Source organism: Sitodiplosis mosellana, unplaced genomic scaffold (genome assembly GCF_009176505.1).
Source record: "Sitodiplosis mosellana isolate CC-2019 unplaced genomic scaffold, AAFC_SMos_1.0 Smas_scaffold_6181, whole genome shotgun sequence".
Classification (NCBI taxonomy): Eukaryota; Metazoa; Arthropoda; class Insecta; order Diptera; family Cecidomyiidae; genus Sitodiplosis; species Sitodiplosis mosellana.
The window spans coordinates 217,674-240,222 of record NW_022601422.1 but is presented as its reverse complement, the minus strand read 5'-3'; the positions used below and the strand labels follow the sequence as shown (position 1 = coordinate 240,222).

General features: G+C 34.0%; 1 protein-coding gene across 3 annotated transcripts; it reads right to left on the bottom strand.

Annotated features, from left to right (window-relative positions):
* Nucleotides 1–6,966: 6,966 nt before the first annotated feature.
* LOC129576267 (muscle LIM protein 1) lies at nucleotides 6,967–21,925 on the bottom strand. Of its 3 annotated transcripts, none has more exons than XM_055461011.1 (15): nucleotides 21,666–21,925; nucleotides 18,715–18,845; nucleotides 18,376–18,532; nucleotides 13,403–13,535; nucleotides 11,704–11,800; nucleotides 10,654–10,738; nucleotides 9,429–9,484; nucleotides 9,197–9,353; nucleotides 9,093–9,127; nucleotides 8,927–8,975; nucleotides 8,590–8,849; nucleotides 8,421–8,481; nucleotides 8,302–8,332; nucleotides 8,062–8,227; nucleotides 6,967–7,984 (listed from the first exon to the last, which is right to left on the bottom strand). In XM_055461011.1, exons 2-15 carry the CDS (start codon nucleotides 18,827–18,829, stop codon nucleotides 7,905–7,907), a joined length of 1,482 nt encoding a protein of 493 aa, XP_055316986.1. In that variant the 5' UTR covers nucleotides 18,830–18,845; nucleotides 21,666–21,925; the 3' UTR covers nucleotides 6,967–7,904. The 3 variants fall into 3 exon arrangements, with proteins under 3 accessions (XP_055316986.1, XP_055316985.1, XP_055316987.1); XM_055461010.1 differs by lacking the exon at nucleotides 21,666–21,925 and adding an exon at nucleotides 19,080–19,218; XM_055461012.1 differs by lacking the exons at nucleotides 6,967–7,984; nucleotides 8,062–8,227; nucleotides 8,302–8,332; ... (7 more) ...; nucleotides 11,704–11,800; nucleotides 13,403–13,535 and adding an exon at nucleotides 15,100–15,689.
* Nucleotides 21,926–22,549: the final 624 nt, after the last annotated feature.

Here is a 22,549-nt window from a genome sequence, read left to right as displayed (position 1 = left end):
TATGATTTCGTTTGCGCGTAGCGCGTAAGCAATTCACTTGCGATATAACGTGAATCCATATTTACTATATATCGCAAGTGAATTGCTTACGCGCTACGCGCAAACGAAATCATACCTCGGCCAACTTCGATGTATCGAATATAGGTTTTCACGTTAAATATCGAGTGCACTGCATATATGATGCTTCGGCAACTCACGAATCGCCAAAGCAAGTGAAATGCTGAATCCACGAGTATGCCGACAAGTCCGCTGCTTCATTGAGTATGTTTTTATGTTATTTCAAAGGGATGTGCAATTTCCGAAATATTTTGGACGATTTTCTAAATATTTTGGACGATTTTCTCAATATTTTGGACGAATTTCGAATAATTTTGGACGAAATTCAAATTTCAGAGTTGGAGACGAAAACAGATTTGGACGTTTTTATAATTTTTCTTTCGAAACCGGCCAAAAAAAATGAGAAAATCGACCAAATTTTCTTTCCATTTTTGTAATATTTTTTGGATGATTTTATAAAAATTTTGGACGGTTTTTTTCATTTTCTTGGACGATTTATGAAGCAACCTGCAAAATTTACTTGACCATAAACATGCATTCTTTTTTCGCTAACGCTACCATTCAAAATACATACATTCTTTTAACCATTTTTAGTTGCCATCAAACATACTTCTCTTTATTGCTACGAAGTTGGACAAACTTGCGTTCTTTTACGTCTCACCAATAGATTTGTGATTGGCAAATATTATGTGCAAACACAAATTTAAATACGTACTACTAAACAGAATCTTCAATAATCAAAATGCATTTGCATCCGGTTCTCGTCAAATTGTGCCCGATTCATATTCAAACTACGCAAATAATTGTAAATTGCCATGATAGATAAGTACAATTAGAACTAATTAATTTATATCAAAATAGTATTCATATACCTGTATACAATTAGCTCCATTTACTCCACTACACCCACAATGTCATTTTATTATGTCATAAGTCTTATGTTACATAGTAAAATTCTCTTCGCGAATGATGTTTCTTCCTCGATCTATATTTTTGAAAAGAAAAATATATTTTATATAGATTCTTTCAGCGTTAAAGGAGTTTTCCACGATTTTCGCGGAACTGGTAAAAGATAACAATTTAGTAGTTTCGGCAAAATTTTAGTACTTGAGGTCCACGATGTGATATCTCGGTGTTTATCTTTTAAGGGAGTTAATTTTTTGGATTTACATGTTCAACAAAATTATAGCTCTTGTCAATTAGAGTAAGTTTGATCAAGACATGAAGCAAAAATAATTTACAATTTCTGAGTTCTAACAGTCACACCACACGCTCTAAATTGAAAATGTATTTTTTTTAAACCTTCATTTTGATACGCCACTAACATAATTTACACTCAGTTATCACTCACGTATCACTCACGGAAACTTAGTACTAACAGATTGAACAAAACGACGAGCATGTGGTGTGACTGAGTTCTAACCTCAAATGTCAAATAATTGTCATTTCGATAGTAGCTGCCATACTTTCACGACTGTTTCTCTTGAAGTACTTGAATTGTTTGGTCAGTTGCTAGTGCGTTTTTCTGGTCAATATCTAAGGTTTCAAAAGCCGCTTACTATGTTTCAATATCTTCTTTGGTTCCAGAAATATTCGCATGTGTTGAAGATGACAAAAGTGAAATATGATAAAAAAAAGTTTGACCGAATCCATTTCCCAAACAACGGTGGAGCTAAACTTAAATAGCATTTCGAATCTTCGCAAGCTTGTACATCAAGCTGTGCAACTAGTTTTCAATTGTCATGGAAGTTAGTCTGTTTATGAAAATATGTAAAGAACTGTCCACTGCTAAATTGACAACGGTTAACCTTTTTGAAAAAAAATCATGAAATTCCAAATTATTCACTAAAATTCTTCTAGAATCTTTAATTCACATTATTTTGCAATAAATATAACAAATGTTTGAATGATAAAAACGAATTATGCACATGATATAATCAACGCCTTTTTTCTGTGAAGTTGTCCTCTCAATTTTGTCCATGATTGTACATACAATAGTCCTCTTTTCATTGGGTCCATCGAGAATGGCCCACCCTGTAAATTACTTCATAATTGTATTTTTGAGCTGGGTTCGAAAACGGCTTGTATAATACAGTGAATCGGTTTCTCTGATTAGTATGATGAAATAAAATTAATTAAAATTCAGGCACAATTCTTGTGTATTTCAAATGGAAAATGGAATCAACTTATCATTGCTCAGGTGGATGAGGCGAAAAGAGCAATAGTATAGGTTATTCAAACATATTTTGAGTAGGACATGCAGATAGGCATAATGGGTAGGAAAGACAGTGATGTAACATTCCCATAAAACAATCTAAATGCATCTGATTTTAGCGACTTGATTAAATCGGTGTGTTTCATACATTTAGGATTTCAATTGAGGACTACAATTGCATTGAATCATACGTTCAAATTAGAAAATTCAAATGGGAAAACTCAATGCGCCCAAATGATTACTATTCTCGATTCCATACCAATGTTAGTTCCCATCTTGTGTGTGTAGTGCATTTTACATATAATCAATACAAGGCACGGCAGGCGAATAGGTAAAGGGTGGGTTGAGTGTGTTCAGGAATTTGAAGAGAGTGAGAGAAATTATATTTGAATAATTCACATACATTTACACGCACGCAATTTATCGATTGCAAACAATTGAATCACGCATTCGACCTCATCCACGTCAAACGACCGCCGCTAAACTTATCGTGAAATCAATTTATTAACTACCATATAATTAAATTCAAATATAAATATTACATGGGTTTGTATAATGTATTCAGGCATTTGCCGTGAACTTTACCATCACCCCCGCAGAAGTCGGGGGCTCCCAAATATATGCATACATGCATATTACATATTACATGCATGTATGCATTCATCTCTCACTTAGTGTGCAATGTATACAGTATCAACGGAAACATTTTAAATGGCAAATTATGCGGCCATTACGAATGGTCAATTGAAAATGTGCTCGGAAATTTGCTTTATGAATATGATGACGCCAACGGCAATCTCGCGCACTGAATTGCATGAACTTGTTCACTCATTATATGGCCAATTGCAACTTGTTTTTGTACTCTTTTTTTATTTGATTTCATGTAGAATATTATATGTGCCTTCATGTTACAATCATTGGTTTCCAAAATTATATTATATAATAATACAAAATTACAAAACAATGGACAAGTTTAAATTCATTTTGATTGAAATAAATTCAATGTGGAGGAAAAAAAAAATTAGAAACCGTCCAAATTATAATTTGGTTAGTTACACAGTACTACCGATTGTTTTTTTTCGCTGGCAATCGATAGCGACTGGGTAGGCGATTTAGAGGGCCAAAATCTAAGATCAACTGCGTTCCCAGGATATTAAAATTGGCTCAACCTTTTTAATTATCAAATTCGACGTTTTACCTTTTCACCAGTATTAAAATGCAAAGAGGTATTGAACAAATACCATTTTTCTCCCATTAGTGATGGTTTTTTAGCCTTGGTATGTACTAAGAAAATGTTTGGCGTTCAATTTTAGGCGGAAATTAGTGAAAACTATACCCAAAATTTACATCTAGTGGGAGCTATGAAGCAAAATGTCGAGAAAATACTCAATTTTTCCAGTTTTTCGACCAAAGCTCGAGCAGTATACATTTTTTTTCACTTACTGTGTTCGGCAATATTATAGCCAAAGTATAGCTGAGCAACACTCCTGAACACTTTAACTCGAAAAATCCACATCCAGTCCACTTTATTGTCTCAATATCACTTTTCGCTATAATAGGTATTTTCGTGCATTTTCGAAGTCCTGAAAATTCTCAACTGCTAAAAATAGAGCAACAGTTTCTGAAGAAATTTTTTAGTACTCCCCAAGATCTTTGCAGGCCAAGTACTAAAAGTGCTAAAAATATACTAAAAATGTACTAAAAAGTGCTAAATTGTTTTAAACACTTTGAATGGCTCAGGGCAACTTTGAATGATGAAAAAATGTTCCAATTCGTATTAAATACACAATTTTGAACCGCAGTAAAAACTAGTGACCGGTACTTAGTTGGAAAATTGAAATTTCAATCGAAAAATGATCAATACCATGGTATAATTATTAAAACGATTCCACGGATTTGAATTAGGATTTATATAAGAAGTAGGCCATGACGCATTCAACTGCAAATTGAACGGATTCCAATATAACGGAGTGTTAATTCTATTGAATACATATTAACGTTTGATCCTATTCGCCGATGGTTCGACTATTTCTACTTCAACTGCAACGTCTTGCCCTGTGCTGGAGGCAGGTTTTCCGTAGACCTCGTTAATTGAAACTAGGCACATGCCAAGCATAACAAGTGCGAAGACGAACTTTGGTTCCGAAAACATGTTCGTTTGCTTTATGGTTGATTGAAGGTTTGAATGCAACTGATTTCGGTTAACTTTCGCGGGCGTATTTATATTGCAGTTTTTTCACATGAAGGTGGAGGAGCAGTGATATGAGATAGTTTGCAATCAATTCAAGGGAAATCCGAAAATAAGATTGGAAACAAAAAATGAGACATTTTTCCCAAGTAGACATGTTTACTTTTTTTGAGAACATTTGGTGTTCTTTGAAATTTCAATTAAATTTGCCCCTTCTGTGCTATCTGATCACCAAAATGCGTGGAAACCTGGAGATAGTCAGCTGTAATTCAAATCATAGCTGCAGCAGAACGTTGATTGCAGCAATGACTCTTAATTAATGAGTAATATCTTTTGAATGATGTTTTAAATTTTGTTTTTTTTTTCATTGATTATAATCAACTTTTTGGAAGCAAACCATTGTTTGCGTAAAAAACGCATTCTAACTGTGAGTCTGTGGTGAACAGAATGTTTTGATTATATTGCTTTACTTATACACTTTTTTGATTTTGTAGCGCTTGATAATAGAACATCGAGTGTGTCCGAAACGTCGCAACCTGAAATAAACAAATTATCGACAAAAACTTTTTCGTTTTTCCTTAAAATTTTAGATTCTGATTGAATCAAAGCCAAAAAGAAATCACAATGAAACTTTTTATAAAATTAAATAATGCAGTTCATGCCCTCAGTCAGTATACTTCAATGGCACTTTCAACTATTGCCGCTAACGTTGTGTCGGTAGAGCTCGTTGCTTGTTTACATTAAAAAATAATTGTTAATGTTGTTGTCGCTTCATACCCGTGATTAGAATTAATTTGAACTATCTTTACAAGGAAATATTACTGTTCTGCACCTTGGTAAAAATGGGATGATCACGAATTCGAATCTATTTACAAGTTTATGAAATAAATCGATGAAATCTAATATTGAAATAAAATATGTAAGTAAAATTTGTTTTTTATTCAATTTAACCCATTAACGCCCAATGTCCAATTTTTTGCGCCCAAAAATTGTCGATTTCTTTATGAATTATTTTAGATTTTCTTCTATCCTGATCAAAAGGCTTGGAATTTTCACATGCCGTGTGTTAGGAAAGGTTTGTAGAATGTTTTCCCCGATTTTCAAGGTTTTCTAATTAGCAATTTTCCGGAAAATGCTTGAAAATGACGGAAAATGACGGAAAATGACGGAAAATTGTGAAAATTTAGAACGTGTCGGAAAATTCTGAAACTTTATGAAAATCATATTTGGACTCACAGAAGTATCCCGTCAAAATTTCATGAAAAAATTAGACAAATTTTTTGTCTTGGGCGTTAATGAATAATCAAACCCTAGTAAAAGTCTCGATTGATTTCTCAAGCATAAATTCGAATCAACTCAAGTTTTCCATCAGCATTCAATAATCGTTAATTAGATCTTTTGAAAAGTATCAATTAATATAAATCGAATGAAATCGATTGAGAATATATAAATCACAAATCACACTCTGTTGCCGCCGCACAGATGCATTCAATTGCAATGAATAAACTATCAAAAGCGTCATAAATTATATCGAACCAACTACATTGAATGGTTTCAGTGAAAATTGCGTGTGATTGTGTGTCGAGAGTTAGTTGAAATGCCATACAATTCACACGTTGAGTTAGGGAAACATTGTTTAGCTATTAATAGCATGGATTTTATGTGTATATATGTTTATGTGCCGTTAGGATTCGGTCTTTTAGCTTGACGCTCGCAATAAATTGGCATGAAAACAATAGATGCAAATGAAATGTATCCAGTAAATAAATCGTAAAATGTAAATAAATGTTAATCAATAGCGAATTTTGATTATATAACACATCAAAATGTTCGAAATGTGTGTATGTCTGATGATGAAATTGATAAAGAGTACGAGTGCCAGGGCGTAGTGACTAAATATAGGCAGTAGCAAGAACAGCAGCAGAAGCAGCCAGCAACCACAAACACATGCTATTTTGCAAATGTGTTTGTGCATTGATCTATTATACAATATATTAGGTGTATGATTCCATGCCACAATCATATGCATTTTGAATTAATAAAACGATATTATTATTTAATTTGGCTAATTAAATGCATATCAACGTTTTGGTGTGCAGAGGCTCAGATCACTGATTTATAAATTAACTATGCGTTCAAACTCCCGTTTGTGTGTTTACCAGTGCATTAATAAATTTGCTTCCGGCGATAGCAAACTGGCTGCGTTGGAGGGCGAAGAGGGAGTATATAGGTACGTCATTTTTCACTGTTTATACGAATTATTATCGAGCGAATGATTCAAAATGTCAAAAGGTGTCGAGGATCACAGAGAGCACACAGCATACTGAACGAGTGTGTTTGCATTGTGTGCGTTTGATTTGTACCAAATAAAGATTTCCGATATGCTTTTTGTCTTTTTTAGCTGGTGGATGCATAGATGTCTTCTATAAATCTTTGTCATACATTCAATTTGAAATGTCATTGAGCCCTTGAGAAAGGAAGGACTTGTTGAAAACAAAAACTCCTGTTGCATTAAATAAAGTATATTTTTATTTGACTAATTTGAATTTGCCGCCAAACATGTGGTTACAGACAACATTTTTTGCAAAGCAACATAACATCACCGGATGGTGTTTGCGTGCGTTTCCAAACATTTGCAAACAAAAACATCGATCGTTCGAAATGTATTTTGGGTTTAAATGTCTTATTCTAGATTAGTCAAAGATGTATAGTTGTGTGCACGTGTTTTTTTCTTATTCTTCATCTTTGTCGCTGTGCTTCTGTCTATTAATATACTTTTTCTACTATGGTATTAGAAAATAACAAGTCCATTTCTCGAGAAGCCCTTTGTTGGCAACAAATATTCATTATTTTACCTATTCAAAAAAAAAAGCATTCTATATTTGCAGGCGTCTCTCAATTTATATGCCCGAGTTTTATAAAATAAATACATAAAGCATTATTTGGATTATATAAACATCTCTTTTGTTTCTTCTTCAACAATGTCTCTTTTTATATAATATAAAAAAAATGAAAACTAAATTTATTAGCGTCTATTTAAAAATTCTCAATCATGTTGATTTGTTCTTTTTTTTCTTCTTTACTTTAATTGTCCTTCATTTCGTTATATATGTCGGTTTTATTTCTTAGTTTGCTTATAGTACAATTAATACCATTAATTTGTTACATTTGTTCGTTTTCTTTCTCTAAAAGTTTCTTCTGTACCGAGTTGTAAAGAGTGAGAGCGCAAAACAATACACGTAAAGAACAAAATCATAAGTAATATTTTTTATGTGTGTTTAATGAGTCATATGAAAAAAAAATTCTATTATTTTTGGATAAGAATATATTATTCAATGAAAAAAAAACGATTTCTTCTATACAGAAAGAAAACTGTCTATTTGAATGAAAAACAAGGAAACGAAAAGTCGAATTGGACATGCTTGAAAGTGATTTTGTTTTAATTTAAACCATAGTTAAGCAGCCAGCACCCATGCCAAAACCGACACCTTTTGGCCCGTAAAATCGACCATAACATCCGCGACCTTAAATGAAAAGAATTGTTTTTGGTTGCATAAATGGAAAAGACACTTGAAAAAACCATTTAGTAAATAGTATTTACAGTAGATCTCGTTGTCGGGCGCATCGCACAAATTTGTTGAGTCTAATGATTTATGGCATGAGTGGCATGAGAAGCAGCGTTTGTGCCAATGACGATTTTTGCTAATCATCTTTTCAGCTTCGTACACTGGGAATCCACAACGCTGACAACCAGAACCAGCCGGAGCCTTTGCACAAAATAAAATAAGTAGAATGCTATTTTATATTTTCAATTAATATGGTGCAATATTTAATTAAATACCTTTGCACCGCCGAAAGCTCGACCATCCGGACTGTTGTTGAGAAATAAATATTATGATTGTTGTTGTTGTTGCCAAAAATTACAGTTGAATTCCATAAAATATGTAAATTGTTACTTACTAAGCAATTGTCGATTCGCCACTGGTTGAAACCAAAGTTGGTGAGTGACCATAACCGAAACCTAATCACCCCGACAGATACACACGTGAAATAAAAAAAAAACGATATAGTAAATTATACAACGTGAAATTGTTAGACTTCCGTTGGTTTGTCGGTAGAAGAAACTGACCTTTTGGTCCGAAGAGTTTGCCGTAGCATGAGCGGCAATGAATTTCACGGTCTGGACCATCGCAAGCCAATGTTGAATCCAATGGTCGATGACATTCGGCGCAGCTGAAGCATCTTTTGTGCCACATTGAACCCTTTGCCAATTGTTGTTCAGCAGCGAACACAGCGCCACCGCAACGTGGACATCCTTGGCCTGGTGCGGCTTTGATCGTTGTGGTATCCGGGTCGATGAATGGTTTACATTGCGAAATTTGATCCTCCCTACATGTGCATACGTTTTTTTATTTAAAAGTGAGCTATTTGGCCAAGCAATATGCAAGAGAACCACAATTACTTACGATAATCCATCGGTTTGAAGGAAACCAGATCCACAAGCAAAACCATAGCCTATCAATAAAAGTGAATTAAATTTATTTTTCTCTCATCAGTGAAACAAGTTAAATTATTATTGTGGTGTGCATGAACATTGAACAACCACAGAACAATCGAAATTGAAATACGTACCGTGTGGGCCCCATTTTTTGCCGTAGCAAGTTTTACTAAAAAATAATATAAATTCTCGTTAATTATCATCGGAAAGTCAAAATGAAAAATCTGGATTAAAGTACCAATATACATCTCTGTCGGGTCCATCGCATGCGATAATCGAGTCAAGAGTCTTGGTGCAGTCTTTGCATTTGAAGCATTTACGATGCCATTCGCGACCTTTGGATAAAACCAATTCAGCCGCAAACACAACACCACCGCATCGTGGACAACCTTGACCTAATTTATGAACAGATTTTCGTTTTGTTCTTGATTAATAATCCATTCCAGCAAAAAATGTACACCATATCTCACCTGGTGGAGCTTGAATCTTAGCCGTGTCGATGGCAAATGTTTTTGGTGCAAGCTCGCTTGAATTTTGCGGAAAGAAGAAGGAACGAAAACATTTTCATTAGAGATTCAATAAAATGCGTTTCCGCTTTCACCAAATGTGATTCGAAAACGTCTATTTTAATCACATTCAAGATGCAGAGAGTCGGATTCCACATAAACACACACGCAATAATCACGATTCAATACACGCTAAAAATACATATTCAAAACATCATTCAACTCAAATTAAAAACCTACACACAAATTCGATTACGAGATATATCGCGCGACTGAATCATCTAAACATAATTTTATTAATAACTGATAGCAAACATATGTCCTAGTCACACAGAAACACAGTACGATATCAACAGAAATCTCTATATAAAATATGACGTAAAAACTAGCGCTATCTCATGACGTGTTTCGCTACCATATGAACATACTATTGTAAACACAATGGCAGGTCCAGGTCGCTTGGTGGCGCTAGTTATGCGCATTGCCGTAGCTGGCAGATTGTGCACAGAAAGAAACACAAATTTCACGACTTCTATAGACGACTATAGTCATCATGAAGAATTATAAAAAAATCATCATTCAACAACTTTTAGTCATTTTTTCCTTCCTAAGGCGAAACAAACATATACAAAGACAGAGAGTTTTGCAAACGCAGCATAAATTAATCAACATATATATCGCAATTACTGTGGCCACATTAAGTCAAAAATTTGAAATCAACCGAAAAGAAAACATGGCCCTGGTTTAAATTAAATTGAATTTAAAAACATTGAACTAACAATAAGCTACTTTGAGTTTAGACACATGTGTTTGAATATTTGGCATTTGAACGAAATAAATTCGATCGAAAAAAAAATGTGGCGCTTGACGATGATTGGCGTTTTTTTCGGGGAATTAAAAACAACGCAAGTACAATCAACATGTGAGATGTGGGCATACCTTTGCCATTCTTGATCTTTAATATCAGACATGAGGCCCAGACTCGACATACCCGTGTGACCATAACCGCGTACACCAAAACGCTGTGCATAACAACCTAAATGAAATCATGATAATTACTTTCATTTTCTGATTTTCTATCTTTGCTGACATCATTTTTGCACAGTGGCAAGTGCATTTTTTCCACAATCAAACACAACGACACACGCAGTACAATCATTAATTAGGATGGCTTAAGACTACAACTTACTTGTTTTCATAGGTTTCACTTTGCAGGGTGCCACCACCTTGACCGTAGCCATAGCCTTTCGGACCAAATCGTTTGGCATAGCATACTGCATTGCCGAACGCACATTGATATTTGGTTAAACAATAGAAAAAGAATATGTTTACGATTTTAGTCACAATTTACACGAATATCTAACATAGTTTTGGGTTAGAAACTAGGCGACAAATGGCAACATTGTGAAATGGTAAAGAAATACCAAATTAGTTGATACATTTGTTAGTATGACTTAATGTAAAATTTGACGGGATGTCATAATTATTTTCAAGCAATCCGAAATGTTTCCATCGAATCTTTGATGCATTAGTCGAGTTGGCGTTATTTGACTATTGTTTTTTTATGAGGCGTGCAGAAATGCGTTTGGAAAAAAAACACCAACAACTGCACAATGAGTGTAAAATTAATTCATTACTTAAAAAAAAAATGTTTATACTCAAGAAAAACTCCAAATCATCTACTTCAAGTAGATGAGCTTTTAACGCTTACCAAGTAGTAATACATTAAAATTCGAACTGTTGAACAAGCATCAATATACCTTGAAGTTGATATAGCCTTTACTAAAAAATAAACCATTTTTCCACTTTAAATAGTATTAACGCTTTGAACTTCAATGATATTACTGGGTAAGTGTCTAAGTAGTAGAAAACTACTTTTACAACCACCAAGTTGTCATTTCTTCTGCTTGGATTTTTTTCTTGAATATTCAAAAAGAAAAGGATAAACTCCAATGATCGGTTATATTTAAAAAATAAAGAATCCAGTTGAAAAGTGGCAGAGCAGATGCAGACAGAATTCAAGTAAAATTTCAGCCGATGAAAAGCTCGCGGTAAAAATATTAGATTGAGCAAGAGATAGCAAAAGACAGCGAAAGAGTAAGATAGAGAGAGATAAATTGATGATAGAAAATTCTGAGTGAGCAGCAAAATAATATTATATTCAAAAGCGTTTGATTTGGTGAATTTTTAAGCGAAAAACCAGAATGGAAATTAATCGAAATACGAATTCGCAGCTTGCCTTTGCAGTAAATATCCTTGTCTGGACCTTCGCAACAGTTAACCGAATCTAAACGTTTTGAGCATTCGCCACATTTGAAACACTCTTTGTGAAAGGTCTATAGAGAGTGAAAATAAAATGTGTAAATTTAATTCAATGGCAAAAATTCGTTGATTTATTTCGATGACGAAACTGAATCAAGTCAATTGGTAATGATGATCGAATGATAAACTTGTTTCGGTAATTTGGGTTGATTTGTGTTACCTTCTTCGTTTATTCGGAATTTTTCACTTTGGCCCGTAGCCTCTCAATTAAATGCAGAACATTTTGCATAAACTTATTGGCAATTTGGCTTAATGCCAATATTGGCCACTTGAAACAGTGACCGCAAGAATTCAGATGAAAAATATTTGACCTTCCGAATATGTTCGGATGATAAATGTCTCAGGTCAACAAAAAAAAAACGTCAAGTGCTTTGCAAAGCACAATTGAGAAGTGTGCGAGCTAAAGTGTACGGAAATTGTGACCAAAGCAATCATATCAAAAGAAAATGTATGTCAAAGAGAAGAAGAGAAACCGAATTGAGTTGTGATCAATTCAAGATGCGCGCGATTCGGAATGAATTGAGTAAAAGAAAATCGAAGAGAATGCAAATTTTATTTGAATGAGACAGACCAAAGAGATATCTTAGCTTTCAACGAAGTCAGGCTCGTCTTGTTGAGCAATAAATAACACAGAACATGTACTATGCTTGTTATGTGTTTGGTTAGACGATGTCAAATTGGATTCGATTATCAAAATTATTGGAACATTTAGTCACAAAAAAAAAACATAAACAACAATTTTAAAGTGCTGACGTTCTCATTAGGATCCAATAAACGTATTCAGTTCCAATGACTCCTTTTGATTCATTGATTTCGTCGAATGCATATTCGTGTAGCTGAATATTTCTATTGATTTGATTTCAAACACTTTTTTGTTGTTGATTGTGAACGAAAAAGAAATACAATACAATAAATAAATAGCAGAACACGAATCCAACAACAATGAAATGAAAACCATTTCAATGGAGTCAAATTACATGAAGAATAATAACATCTAAACGAATACTTTCAAAAATAAAACAGGATGACAATGATATCTGCTGATATCATTCGGTGGGTCATTTCAATTTGAAAACAAATAAAAACACATTTGACGATCAGACACACAGAAAGAGGTTCTAGATACAAGTGCAGTGGTGTTTATACCTCGACACTGTACCACGACACTATACCTCGGCAGTAAACATTTTTATCAGGTCCGTCGCAGTGCATGGTTGAATCCAATGTGCGATTGCAAAGCAAACATTTGAAGCACCGTCTATGATAGCCCTAACCGAAATCACGATTTAATGCACGTATAAAAAGCACCAATTTCGTTTGATTTTTAGTTTTTAAGATAGTAATCGTGTTTGATTTTTTGTGTTCATGTCGCGATGATGGCGACAACGATGGTGACAACGACGAGAGAGGAGAAAAAGATAGAACTCAAGTTAAAAACAAATGGTGTCGTTGTGGCAGAAAAGAGAACAAAATGTAATAGTATATATGATTTCTACTACTAATCAAAGATTGACCAAGGTTTGGTAAGAGTCTCTTCTCGATTATTCTTTCTTCGGTTTGTGTTGTTTCGTTCTTGAAAGTAGAGATTATACTTGCCTCTAGCATTAGATACTTACTCTTCCACGTGCCAACATTTGTTCAGCAGCATACACCCAGCCACCGCATCTTGGACAGCCCTGCCCTTCTGGTGCTTTTAAGATGACACGTGGTTCCAAGCACGCACCGTTTCGTACTCCTGCCTCGCCATTCCTATAGTTTGATTTTAGTTTTCGTCGTTGTTTGTTTTCAGTTCAGATTTTTTGGTTTTTGTTTTGTTTTGTATGAATTCGTCCCGACCAATGAGTGTGTATGAGAGAGATATTTGAGATTCAGATAGTTTTTGTTTTCAAGTATGTATGTTTTGTGTGTCAAATTGTTTGTGCGTATTTTGTGCATGTGCATAATTTTGAAAGTCGATTTTTGTATCATTCATTTCGATGAGAGAGGGAAAAAAGAATCGAAAAGAATAAAATAATTGCATTAACAAATTGTGTTCCTGCGAATGATTTTAAATTTGCAGTTAGCGATTTTAATGAAATTTAAGTGCATAAAAAACGTTTTTTTAGTTGTGCTGAGAAATAGCTAAATATTCGTTTAAAAAATAAAATCAAAATCATTTTTGTCACTCCTGATAATGGCAACCGAAACGTATTGGATTTTTTCTTTGTGGGTGTACCTATTGTAATTAGGATAATTTTTCTTTTTGTTTGATTTTTTTAGCATCGATTAATTCCCAATCAAAAGCTTTTTCAAATGCTAAACGATTTTGTAGAAGAAAAAAGTGTTCTAGCTTGTGACCGAACTCCCACATTAATTGAAGTCTTTCTACTGGTTTTTCGGTACATAAATAGCATCGCAACGTTAAAGTAAATGAAATAAATGGAACAAATATGTTAAATATGTTCGTGAATGGATCTGAGTGGGCTTATGACACCGTTTCTCATTTGTATTTGTTTTTTTCTTTCTCAATAATTTTCCATTCTCAGCAAGACGGAGAAACAAATTTTAAAAACATTCTTATTTTGGGGCACATTTTCCTTATCCCATGACTGATTTATGGTTAAAATAAAATAAAAATTGCAATTCTTTTTTGTTTGTTTGTATGGCCAGCTGTCATGATACTTGACCGAGATGGGGTGAACAAAATAAAAATTCGTTAGTCACTAATTACTACACGAGAGATCATCATCAGGTACACTGTGATGAGGATCAAACAAAATAAAATGACAAAAAAAATCATTCGTTCGATGCATAAGGTTCATTAAAATAGGGACTCATTCGTTTTGGATATTTAATTGCACTTAAACAATACTTGCAATTCATAAAATAGTGGTTAACCATTACAAATATATTGAATACTCTCTCAGGCCACGCAAAAGTGAACAGTTTTTTTTTGAACATTCTCACCCGTTTGCGAATCACAGGACTTTCATCATCTATAAATGCATACAAGACATGGAAGGCCATGGTATAGGTGTGTTTGTCTATTCTCTCTCAATGCACATTTTGGACTCGAGTCTTCGCAACATAATTTATAATCTACACTATTTTCGTTCGTCTTTCAAAATGAAGGTCTCATTGAATCTCTCAAACCCTTTATTTTTCATTGGACTTTTTGGTTTCAAAAACAAATTCAACAACAACAAAAAAACACACAAAACATTTATAGACGAAAAAAATCTATAAAACAAAACCAAATACTGATGGCGAACTAGTATATACCTATCAAACTGATAAAAATAAAATGTTACAACCGACGGAAAAAAAACTCGGGTTTATTTTTTTTGGAATCGAACCAATTTATGTGTGCTTCATTTTATTCAAATTGTGTATCTTATAATATTGTTTACACGTGACAAAATTTGTTACACAGATGGTTAATATAACAAAAATTGATGTTTCGAAAGGACCATTTTATATGCGCGTATATGTTTTTTTTTTGTTTATCTGGTGGTGTGTGGTCAACATAAACAACAAACAAATCAAAAACTCACTGTCTCTACTACAACATCTACACAACAAATTAGGTGGACTTTTGAATGGTTAGGCTATTTTGTATCAACTTTTTTTGGGTTCCTCATCACGGATTTTATGTGATTGTGTTTTTTTTTATCGATCAAGAACAGAAAAAAATGAAATTTAGCAAAAAATCAAAATGAATTTAACATTTAGATGCGGGAAAAAAGTTCAACGCATGTTTTTGTTCAAAATTTTATAACATATGATTTGTGGATGGTATAACAGATACATATAGATAGATTTTAAACACAAAGTTCGTTTTTGAATTGTTTGCGAAAGTGGCTTTTTATATGTTTTATATGTGGTCCTTTATGCACGTTCTGCGGATGGATTTATTGTGTTTATCTGTTGAACGGACAAAGAACAAGGGATTGTCATGCATGTTTTTTTTTTTCATTTCATTTTTCTTTACAACAACCAAATGATACGTATTTTCTTTTTTCAAAAAAAGAATAAGAAAAAAAATATCAATGGACCATCGAAATGAACACTTTTGAGATGCATTTAAAAGCTTGTAACATATTGTTACAACAAAAGCTTTTGCCATGCACAAATCCCAAAAGTACAATTTCTCAGGTCAAAAACGAAATTAAAAACAACAAAAAAGAATAGAAAAGAAAAAGAATCAATAATTCACAGAAATCAAATATAACAATGACACATTTGGTAGAAAATTTGGTGAGGCAATTCATAAATAAATCTTGTCGAATTCTCATGTCTATTTTTATAAATATATGAGAAAAAAAAGTATGACGAAACAAATGTATCACGGAACAAAATCTCGATTTGGCAACTGTTTACAATTCGTTTGGAATGAATGCGACGAAATTAATTTAATTTTCAATACTTTGTATACGACCGCTCATCATGATCATCATCAACAAAACATCAACAGCAATAGCAACAGCAACAATAACAACGGAATATATTTGCAGTTGATTGATTGGACTTGTTGTTTTTTTTCATTCGATATTTTGTTGCTGTTTCTTTTTCTACTATGAACATTTTATCTTCATTAGGAGCCTTTCCAATTACTGTTTAATTAGTTTTTAAGAGTGCACATTATGTAGTTTATTTTTGGCGCAGTTTATACAATTATTATGATTATTTTTTTTGTTTTGATTCTCAAATTTCGTATATTTGCATAAAAAGGAACCAAAAACAAAACCAACAAGGAACAAAAAAATTCCATGGTCGCACTGTAATTTTAGCCGTGTCAAAATGATTTAAACAACAACAAAAAACGAGATGTGATTAATGCCGTTAATATGCGCTAAGAGTGTTGAAAAAGAGATAGCAAACGAATGTCAAGTGGTGTTGTCCATTTTGTATGAGAATGAAATGACGGTTCTGACCTGAGAGCAGTTTTTGATCAGCAATGAAAAATGAGCAATGAGCTAAGGAAGTAATTTTCTGAGAGCATCTTATTAGTAAGTACTAAGACTGTGTTGGTTTGTCTATGGTTTCGGCTTTTTTTTTCTGTGTGTATACTACTAGTTAGCGATTGGCTTAAGTTTTGACATGGTGATGTAGCTTTTTAATTAGATTTTTGTTTGTGTTTTTGATTTTAAATGCTGAGCACTAACAGGATGACAATTCTTCACAGTTATTATTTAAATGTATTAGAGAGAGTATTTTGAGACGAAATTTTCATGTTTCAATAGTAAAAATTACGGATCAAGTTAAAAAATGCTATTGAAAAAGCTCTATAGCTCCTTGTAATGCATTGAAATTGATCTATTGATGGTGGGTTTAGTTCAACAAACGAAAGATTTAAACATTACTAAGTTTTGTTCTGTGTGTGTATCTATGCAACAGAGCTATATAGCAATTGTTTTACATTATGAGCGATTGATGGACAGAACAAAAGCTGTTTGTGTGTGTTCGTGAGCGAATGATGTGAAAGAAAATTGAAAATTAAATTAAACTCCGTTTGAATCTTTTGTTTCTTTTCTGTTTTTCAGTTGTCGTTGTATCTATTGATTTCTCATTTCTTTTTTTTTCTTTCCTTTGTGAAATGCCTGCAATACAAATTATTCGCGTTATTTTAATGAAATTGATTCGAAATGCATTTGTTGTTTCCTTTTTCTTTAGAGAGTGAGAGAGAGAGAGAGAGAGAGATTGATTTGATTGGATTTGAAAGATCCCTGTTCGTTTGTTATGTATTTATAGAAAATTGTTTACAGAAACTTTGTGTCTTTCTTTGTGTGCCCTAGGCCCTACTCAAAATGTAATGTTCTTTCACTATGACATATTTATTGATAAATTGATTTGTAAGTAGTTTAAAACGGAATTTTTTTTTAGAAAAATATTATAACCACAACAACAACAGAAGTTTGTTTTTACATAACAAAAATATGTATATATTACAAAAGTCAACAAATGCACACAAAAAACCAACACGAACAAAAAGAATTGAAAAAAAATCAAAACAGTAGGTAAAAATAAAAGTTGATGGTTAAACTAAATATAAAAGAATTGTCGACATAATTAAACAGAAACAAAAACCAAATGGGATATAGAGCATTGTTGTGAGAATTTCATAGATAGAAGAGATAAGGAAAGGCCCCCAAAAAAAGATTTAATGTTATCCAGACTGTGTTTGTATGCTCACGTGCGAAAGAATCAATCAAATAGATAGCAATCGAGAAAATTTGTTACACATTTGGGTGACATTTTGGTTTGATGTGTGACATTTTTCCAAAACTATCCGGACAGACTGAAATGCCCTTTATGAGATTGATTCATTCATATGAGACACGAGTCTTTCTTTCGATTCAATATTTACAACGTTTTTCAATCTTGCCGTTTTTTCATGAAATAATGTTCCGTTTTTTTGCGGACAAAAATGGCAATGAACATCTTTTACGGTATTTTATATAATTGTTTTTTTTTATGTGGTAACAAAGAGAACGAAAAATATTTCTTTTTCTTTCTTTGTATGTGTTTGTGTCAGAAATGATTGGTGAAAATTGAGTAGAAATTATCTGCAGAAAATGGTAGAAAGAAAAAAATGTGGTGTTTTACTTACTGGGGAAGATGGGCGCCTGAGTCCATTGACAAGCAACCGGCACCACCGCCGAAACCGTATCCTTTTGGTCCGTATTTACGGCCATGGCAGTTCTTGCAGAACAATTCCTTTTCATGTTCAGTGCAGTTTGTTGAGTCCAACATTTTGTTGCACATTCCTAATTTGAATGAAACATATTGGGCGGGGTAAGGAGGAGATAAATTGGAAAATCAATCGATTAGTAAACGATTCAAATGAAAATGGTACGCTTTCTGTTTGTTTAGGTACCAAAATGGCTCGTCTTTTGATTAGACGTTTTGCAAAAAATCGAAAATTTCTAAATTGGCTTTGCACACTTACCGCATTTGAAGCATGATTTGTGGAATTTATATCCGCCGGCAACACGTTCTTCTGCTGCGTATACGGATTTACCGCATTTTGGGCATTTTGGGTTTTCAGCTGGGACGAAAGGCATTTTGAATGATTAAAGGCTGCAATGGAATTCAAATATACACAAATCAGTATCGTTTTTACGTTTGCCGGAATTTTGTTTTTGAGAAGACGAAACGGAACGGTAAAAGTGAAGTCGAAACTAAGAGATTAAAAAGCGTTTTGTGTTCGCACAAAATAGAAAATGGATTTAACATCAACACAGTTGAGGAAAATTGAAAAATTATCTTGGAAAACGAATTATATTGGCTATAAAATTGTTTGAGTTGAACAACTGAAGAATCCGTAAATTTGGAATCAATTGAAATTGCTTTAGCTCGTCGTCGTCTTATTCGTTGAGAATTCCAATAAAAACTGGTTGGTTCGAAACTCATGCAAGAAAATAGTGGCATCCAAAAATACCGAAAAAGTGGCGAAATGTGTTTCTCTCTCTCTCTCTGTATCTTACAATTTAGTGTCCTTATTAATGAAAATTATGTTATTAGAATGATGTTTCGGCCGCCTTTGTATGTGAATCGCCGTGACTGGTGAATTTATTTATAGATATTTTCCACGGTGCGCGCTGCATAAAAACATCGAGTGGAGGATGAAAACGAAAACGAAGAAGAAGAAGAAGAAGAAGAACGAAACCATACGTTATTTTTAATCGCTTCGAAAAATTCAGAAATTTTTCGTGAAAAATGTGTGAAATTGGATCGTTAGGAGTTTAGAGAGCAACTGGTGGAAGAAGAAAACAAAATAAAATGAAGAGAAAAAAAACAACAACATACGAATATCAAGCAAATGCTAAGACTATGCGTGGGTAGTGTGAGCGTGTGTTGAAAGCGGAGCTGCCTGTGCTCGTGCTCGCCATTTGTCCAGACAGTAAGACCGCAAAAACGTGAGCACTCGGCGAAACGTGCAGACTGTAACACGTTTGCGGTGTTTGACCGATCTGTGATACTGTGTTCACGTTTATCCGGTCACGTTTGGCCGGGTTTACTGTACAGTTATTTATGATACACATTCTTATGTGTGCGCGCATATTACACTTGCTTGGTGCGTGAACTTACTGTTTTCCCTTCTTCTTTATGTGAAAGGAGAAAAAGTATTTTCATCTTGTAAATATTTCGAAATGATTGTTCACGATGAGAGAAAATAACGACGGAAAACCATTGGAAATTTTATCATTTTCAACTGACTAAATGTGTTTGTGATATAATCGGTGTGATTCATATGCAGGAGGTGGGAGAGAGAGAGAGAGAGAGAGAGAAAGAGGGAGACATCGGGATGGAGTCATTTTCGGTTTGTAGCTATTTTAAAAATGAAATATCCACTCCAAGTGACCGTATTTGGGATGTGTTTGAATTTTCAACGCCATCGTCAAACTTGATCAATCTAACCCATTTTCAAGGCTTCTCAAAAATGACGATAGTCGAATCCGTAATCACACAAAGCATTGCGATCGAATTGATCTTACATTTCGGGATTGAACTATCACTTTCGATTGTTTTTTTTCCCTATCATGTGATTGACACTCTCTCAGGCCGGCTTTAAATGAGTTTTTTTTTGGTTGCTCTCTCTTTGCACTTTGTGTAAATGTGTCGTACTCACGATTGGCTCAGAGTATGGCTTACCGATTACGTAATGCGCAGTTATTTATTAAGCCCATTTACAAGTCGCCCGAATATGTGAATTTCGAGAATGAAAACCGATTGTTGGCTATGAAAGACGGACAAACATACAAAACGATCTCGTCCATTCTATTTTCGGATTACCGAAGCAAAACCTTCACCGGAACGCATACAAAATTGTTTTTTTCTTTCTTTCGGTTTTTCCTTCGTTTTCGGTAGTTGCGGTGCACGAGGCGCACACCAATCGAAAAAAAAGAGCAACCGAAAAATCGAAGGCAAATAAACAACATGCCGAAACACCGAGAAACGCTATTTATTTTCAATATTACATAAATATATATATTCGGCGAGTAATTTGAATTTTTTCGGCGTCGGAATGAGCGCTGCGGCTGCTGCTGCACCAAAATAAATGGGCCGATTCGTCTTTAAACTTAGAAAAATGCAACATTGTCGCTTGAGCGAATAAAATTAGGCCGTTGAATGTGTGTTTACATATTTTTTTGTTGCTTCTAACTCCACAAATTCAAATCGCGTCAGGTTTTTTCAGTTGTTTGTCTATTAAATTTGAAGAAAAATGGGCAAACACACAATTTTCTGTTTTTCAATGCGTTTTAAAGCCGTGAATTTGTATAATTCGAACTGTTCCATTCGAATAGTTGCATTAACGGTTCCAGGCCATGTCTCCAGATCGATTTGCATTTTAATCCATGTCCAGTTGAAAATATTTATCATGAATTACGTAAGAAGTTAACTTTGTTCGAATAGCTTGACTTATGTTGCTATTTGCCGATTGATCTGTGCGATGTGAAGTGGTTCAACAAAGCAAAGAATAAATCCACTGGATGAGCAAGTGCAAAGCACAAAATTAGTCGTAACTGGTCAACTGAACCAAAAAAAAACTGTCAAGGAATCACTTTTACTGATCCAATTCCAATCTATTGAGCTGAACTTGTCGTAGCCAAAGGATTGATTTGTATCAAATCTGAAGCACAAACACACCAAACTACACCGATTTTTTTGTATTAGAAAACTTTTAAACTATGTATATCTATTGAGAAAAGCGCAATCACGATTGTTTGAAAATAAAATAACACCGAAAGTAGATATTGAACAAGATATTCACAGAAAAAAAAAAATCTGGAAATATTTCCAATTTGCAACGAAAAAACGCGAATAATCTCCCAATTTCTTTTTTGAAAAACCAAAAATTATGTTGAATTTATTTTATCAGTTGTGAAAAACTCGTACCTGATCGAAATCAAAATTTGCAAAGAATAAATTCCAGAGAGGATTAAGACTGCGTATAGAACTTGAAGTGTTCTCGTGACTACCACAGCGTTCGAATTGATTTGGAGGATATCGGTACAGACGGTAGTCTATAAGTAAGGATCAGTTGCGAGCGCTCGGCATTTCCATTCGTTGGCTTCGTGCCGCCTTCGGTTTCGGGCCGATCGCCCGCGGCTTGCACTTAACACTATGTGCACGACAAAGGCCACCATATAGAACTCTTTTTTTTTTCATTCGATTCGATTTTCCCTCATTTTCCCAGTGCAATTTCACAGGTTCGATAGAGATGACGAAACGATCGTGAAAAAACGTGATCAACATCGTTTCGTCTCGTTTCAAAAACAAATACCGTTTCGTTTTGGCCACAACACGAATCTGTGTGTGTGTTTAACTCAAGCGAATGAACGAATTGTTTTTTGTTCTGATGAGGAAACAAAAACAACAACATTGTTTGTTTGTATTATAACCGCTGTGTGTTTTACGTCGTTTCGTCGTTTACTTTGTGATTTAGTGGCGACCACTTTTTCTATGTATAAGTGTATTTTTTTATCAATGTTTTTGTCGTATGTGTAAGCGGGCATTCCATCTCGTTTAGTCCAATTGATATTTGGATACAGATACCGAAACATCGCTCGGTTTTGCGTAAGTGACGGCAATGGCCATACACAATACAACCAAAACTATTCGATATGGACTGACGAAATTTCGTTTTTAACGGTATATTTGGGAATGAAAGAGGAGGGATGATCTCAAACAGATAACGAAGAAGGCGCAGATTTTTAAGCAATGATGTAAACAGGTAATATTTGTTGAATGCTGACGATCTCTATATTTCTTTCTCTATA

Excerpts from the sequence above, each read along its gene's own strand:
- LOC129576267 (XM_055461011.1), bottom strand. The coding sequence starts at position 18,829 with ATGCCTTTCGTCCCAGCTGAAAACCCAAAATGCCCAAAATGCGGTAAA. Across the intron at positions 13,536-18,375 it reads TCAGGCGCCCATCTTCCCCA|GAATGGCGAGGCAGGAGTAC; the intron begins GTAAGTAAAACA and ends ATCAAACTATAG. Across the intron at positions 8,976-9,092 it reads CAAAAAATGGGGCCCACACG|GCTATGGTTTTGCTTGTGGA; the intron begins GTACGTATTTCA and ends TTTTATTGATAG.